Consider the following 5,113-nt stretch of genomic DNA (forward strand, 5'->3'; position numbering starts at 1 on the left):
CACACGTGCAACCGTCTGCAGCAACATGTGGTACCTTGCATCGCTCAGCCTTGGCCTTGACTAGCTGAAAATAGCAGATTCAAGCGTTCCTCCAGAGTCAAGCCCAACGATGCTTTAAGTTTTATGCGGGCCAGGATTTGGATGCAGGTCAAACAATCCAAACTGCATCCACACGGACTAGCTGAGGTAAATGCAGGCAACCAACAGGCCATTTGTGCGACTGTGCCTGGGATTGAGACTGTGTGCATCGACTTCGCCTGTGCCTAGGACATGTGCGGTGGCCATGTGCAAATGACAAGCTTGACAAAAGAAAAATACAAATGAAAAGGCAAAGGTAGCAGTTTAGAATGAGAAACACGGTCGGGCGATGAACACACCAATGCATTTCAGTTATAAACAAGCCAACACGCATACCTGTGCTTAATAATAAACTGCACAGTATGAACACCAGCACTAGTCGCCAACAACGGTAGCTAAAGATCAGAGGCAGAAGTAGCAAGCAAGAGCGGACACGGTACAATCACTGGGATCCCTGCTAACACCAAGCAGCCACAGATAATGCGAACCAAGCGACCTGAATCGATTTGAACGATTTCCTTTGCTCTCTCACTGAAGGACAAGGCAACCTTCCGACATGTGTGAAGAGGCTCGTGGGACGGAGGATGACGACGCATAAGGAGACTCACTGGATTCCTCTTCCTCGTCAGATTCAGTGAGGCCGGTGGCCTCGAAGATACATGCCTTCACCTCCTCAAATCGCTCCTCCGACAGAGACACCTCAGCGAGAAGCCTCCAGGCCGATGCTTCTGAAGCCTCCTTGAAGTCCGTCCTCCGTTTCAGAACAATGTGGCCACTGATCTCCCATACTGCGGGGTTCACCTGCGTGTCTAGCAGATCCTGGCTCACTTCACCGAGAGCCTGCTTCTCGGCATAGCACTGCGCATTTGTAACAGGAAAGATTAGAAAACATCAGGGAGGTACAAATGGGGGCAGCAGCCAACATCATTATGCAATTCATGTGGCAGTGGTCTAATTTAACAATGAAGACTAAATATATGGTGTTTCACAAAACTTTAAGCTACAGAAATTATTTCATGTTTGCAGAAAATCTACCTTGAGAATATATTTCTTGATGGATTAGTAATGTTATCATATTTGCAGAAAGAAGCTTTTGACTCTACTGCGGAAATTACCTGAGGAAAAACGAAGATCCTTCTACCGGAATCAGAGATGAGGACGTTGAAAGGAACATTGTTCTCCTGGAGCCAAATGCAAGCGTTGGTAACCACATCAGCCAAATCCTTCAGTGTGTTCCCTCTCTCAAACACCAAACCTCTCACAGGGAAATTTGTCAGTTTTGACACCTTCACTCCACTATTCAGCGCACACTTGGCAAGGGGGATCTTCTTGGTAGGCGCCTTCTCAACAGGAAAAGGTACTGACAGGTAGTATGCCTGTACAAAAAACAAAGTTTTAGTGTGATCACCACAATTATCAACTATGTTTACAGCACAGAAGCTAGGCCTTTGTGTAATGATTTAGGTACCTGGAAATGGAGATGATTGATGGTGGCAAAGGCACCCAAGCTGTTGTAACCAAGCCTGAAGTATGGGCTTGCAGCCTCAGCTGCCATGTGTAGTGCAAGCAGGAAGCTTTCAGGATCAATTTGCTGAGGCAGGCGGTCAAGGACACGCGGAATGAGAAGCACATGACCGTACTCAATAGGGCTCACCTGCAATCGTTAGAAGTACCAGTGTTAACATCAAGATTTATATTCTGGAATAAAGGTAAGTTTTGGCTGAAAGATGTGTACATTGATTGCAACAACGCTGGGAGCATGGTCACCCTCAGTGCTTGGGGCATTTTCAAGGAAATAGCTGTTGTCGCCACCACCGTTCTCAAAGCGAAAGAGAACCTCCTCCTGGCCAACCTTGGTGAAGTTGAACTTGGCAGAATCGAATGGCTGGAGCACACGGTCAACACGGAACTCGGTCGGGCGCTTCTTGAGGTGTCGGCCTTCGTTAAGCTGTGCAACAAACCCAAGCTCGCCAGGAATCACCTTGGTCTCGCAGGCTGTTACATCATATCTGAATAGGCCTCGGGCCACCCTGTCCTCCCACTAATAAGAGAGAGCAAAGTCGAAATATAAGAGTTCAATAAAATAAAGAAGTAACGGCCAACCTAAAATAACAAGATAATCGCTATGAGATGTTCTGATGGTCCATTTGAAGACAAATTTTCTAGAACTGTGTCCATGTCAATGTTATCTTTCGAGGAACAGAGTAAACAAAAGTATTATATTCCAAACTCAGCCCTACAAAGCTTACTTTTTGCAATAATCAACTCCTATCGCAAAGAAGAAACAATTAGAAACATCCATACTGGATTACAGCTTTATCAAAGGTAAAGCCAACGCAATATCATTGAGAAAACGCCAAGCATTTGCCACTAAATTATGATGTTTCTCATCTATTTTCCCGCAACCTCAAGTTGACATACAGATTGAGTTTGAGGAATCACCTCACCCTAGGATTGGTATTATTGTCGGATCTCACGTTTCTGGTGGCTGATACCTTATGCTTAAGAGTTACGAGGGATGAGGTCTCATTCTTATTCCTCAAAGGAAACATCCCATAAAGTTCTGAAATCTAGATCTATTTGTAATAAAAAGCAAACATTACATGCTTTTATTCTGTCTGTATAGCACATTGAAATGCACCAAATTGAGCTATTTAACCTCCTCTGCCATATTAAGCATTTTAACTACCCAAGGATATCTTAGCATGTTTACAAAATCTTGTAGAAGAATACAGAACAGTATATTTATCGTATTTTGGTCCAAGCGTAACAGCTCTAAGCCAGTAAGCAATAACAAACTCATGTGATCTTCTCAGGAAACAAAATGCACCAAAACACTATCCAGTACTGGTTTTACCAGCAGAACAGCTAAGTGTACGAATTCTTACAACATGACCTTCCTTTCTAACGAATTAAGTATGCAAACTTTTCTAGTATTTTCAATTTTTTTTAAGAAAACTGCAGGGGAGAGAGCCCTACAGTATAGACAGGAACTTAAATTCATGTCTGTGAGTACTTGAACCTAGGTGGTGGGTTGTGCATCCACTCTCCTAACAAAATGAGCTAGGAGCCAGGTTCACTTGATTGCTAGTATTTTCTTACCTGTGCGAGGAGGAGAGAATTGAGGAAGAACTCGGTAGGGAGCTCATCATCCTGAGCAGGCTTCTTTGGGTCGGCCTTGAAAGCATAGAGGGGAAGCTTGGAAGCTACAAGTGTTTATGGAAAAAGAATGGCTAATTAGTAAAGGATGCTTAAATCTGCAACTCTGTGACAACAGAATAAAAGTTTCAGAACTTTGTTTCAGTTGTCTAATTAAAAAAAACTTTGATTAGATTAATGGGACAACGAGAAATTCATACTACTAAACTAAACATAGCTAGATATAGCAGAAGAAGCGGAAATCCAACTCGGTGCCCAAGCTCATCGCTCATCTGCTCCCGCTCAGAAAACAAATCAAAATAAATACTAGAAAAATTAAAAAAAAAATCCAAATTCCTTTTGGTTGGTAGAAAATTTGATACGTGAGGTCCGCTCTAAATTTCAATTCATTTGGACAATGTCTTTATTGCCGAGAGCTGCTCAGATGTCCAAATGAATTGAAATTTGGTGCGGACCTGACGCATCAAATTATCTACCACCCAAAAAAATGGATTTTGTATTTTTTTAGCATTTGTTTTGATTTTTTTTCTAAGAGGGGGTGCAGATGAGCCTGGGAGCAGAAACTCTGCATCCAAGAAGAAGCCCATATTCTAATTCAGTGTAATCAGTACTCCCTCTGTAAACTAATATAAGAGTGTTTAGATAGTAATCTAAACACTCTTATATATCTAAACACTCTTATATTTATGGAGGGAGTAGTATTCTAGGGTATAATCGAAGGAAATAGAAAACTTTTGCCCCAAAGGAAACAAAATAAACCTAAAAAATAGACGAATTCGAGGATAAAATGAGCTGAGCTGCACCTCCCAATATGAAAACTAGATGAAAATTGGGCATGACAGGGCATAATACGCACCAGGCAAGCAGCAATCCCCGAGGCAGTTCCTGCCGCAGCCCCCGCCTCCTTCTTCCTGGTAGTTGGACAGCACCGTCGGAACCCTCTTAATCGTCAGCTTCATCTCCATCTCCTCCTTACTGCTCTTAGAACCTCCTCTGCTGTATCTACCGTGTACCGGATTGTTGTTAACGACGACTTAGCGTGGGTTAGCACTTAGCAGTCAGCGCCGCCGCGCAATCAGAGAAGGAGGCGACCGCCGCCGGCGAGGAAGAGGAGGTCGGAGGGGCTGCCCCCGGCCGAGGGGAGTGCTCCGCGTCCTCCGTGCGGCTCCACCTGCGCAGCGGGGGCGCCGCGCGCGGGGTCCGCGGAAGCAGCCGTGATGCCCGGAGAGACAACCCGGAGGGCGGGAGGGGGGAAGGGCCGAGCGTCCCGGAAGGCTACGGAGGGCTCCAAGGGAAGGAAGTGAAACTTTCCGGCCCGGCTGCCCGCGTCCCTTCGGGGACGACGGCGGACGGCGTGGACGGCGAGGTGGCTGGTTTGTGGCCGGGCTGCGTCGGCGTGGCAGCGGAGGCGAGGGAGGGGGCGGCCTTAAATAGAGGGGGCGGGATTGGGGCAGAGCAGCGGGGGGGAGGAAGAGGAAGGTTTGTGCGGTGGACGCCGCGGCTGTGTGGCGCTGCTTTCGCCGCCCGCGATCGCGCGGCTGTTTTGCTGCCTGGATCGTCCACCGCTCGCCCTCCCACGGAACACAAGCTCCGCTGCTTGCTGACTAGGACCTATGGGGTCCGTCCCGGATGTATGCGTTGGAAACCGACGCGTAGTAGTACTCACAATTCGTATATGTCTATTCTTCTACTTTCTCTATTTTTATATATACATAAGATCTATAATAAATAACGTAGATAACACCCACACGTGTGGCATATTAGGGATCCACCCACACGCCATGTGTGGCATAATCAGAAGGCAGCCCACATGCGGCTTGTGTGGACGAACATTAGAACTGCCCACACGTGTGGGCGCAGCTACTTCGTGCCACAC

At 46.3% G+C, this 5,113-nt stretch overlaps 1 protein-coding gene across 1 annotated transcript; it reads right to left on the bottom strand.

Annotated features, from left to right (window-relative positions):
• Positions 1-321: 321 nt before the first annotated feature.
• On the bottom strand, positions 322-4,716 carry LOC123096339 (GDP-L-galactose phosphorylase 2). The gene is made up of 6 exons (XM_044518042.1): positions 4,094-4,716; positions 3,181-3,284; positions 1,814-2,119; positions 1,547-1,732; positions 1,194-1,454; positions 322-936 (listed from the first exon to the last, which is right to left on the bottom strand). The coding sequence occupies exons 1-6, from the start codon at positions 4,200-4,202 to the stop codon at positions 607-609; spliced, it is 1,296 nt and encodes a 431-aa protein (XP_044373977.1). The 5' UTR covers positions 4,203-4,716; the 3' UTR covers positions 322-606.
• Positions 4,717-5,113: the final 397 nt, after the last annotated feature.

This window comes from Triticum aestivum, chromosome 4D (assembly GCF_018294505.1).
Source record: "Triticum aestivum cultivar Chinese Spring chromosome 4D, IWGSC CS RefSeq v2.1, whole genome shotgun sequence".
NCBI lineage: Eukaryota > Viridiplantae > Streptophyta > Magnoliopsida > Poales > Poaceae > Triticum > Triticum aestivum.

What these genes read in the sequence shown, in the direction of transcription:
- LOC123096339 (XM_044518042.1), bottom strand. Translation starts at nt 4,202, where the DNA reads ATGGAGATGAAGCTGACGATTAAGAGGGTTCCGACGGTGCTGTCCAAC. An exon ending in CGGGGATTGCTGCTTGCCTG is followed by an intron (nt 3,285 to 4,093) that starts GTGCGTATTATG and finishes AAACACTTGTAG; the next exon opens with CTTCCAAGCTTCCCCTCTAT. An exon ending in ATTCTCTCCTCCTCGCACAG is followed by an intron (nt 2,120 to 3,180) that starts GTAAGAAAATAC and finishes CTCTCTTATTAG; the next exon opens with TGGGAGGACAGGGTGGCCCG.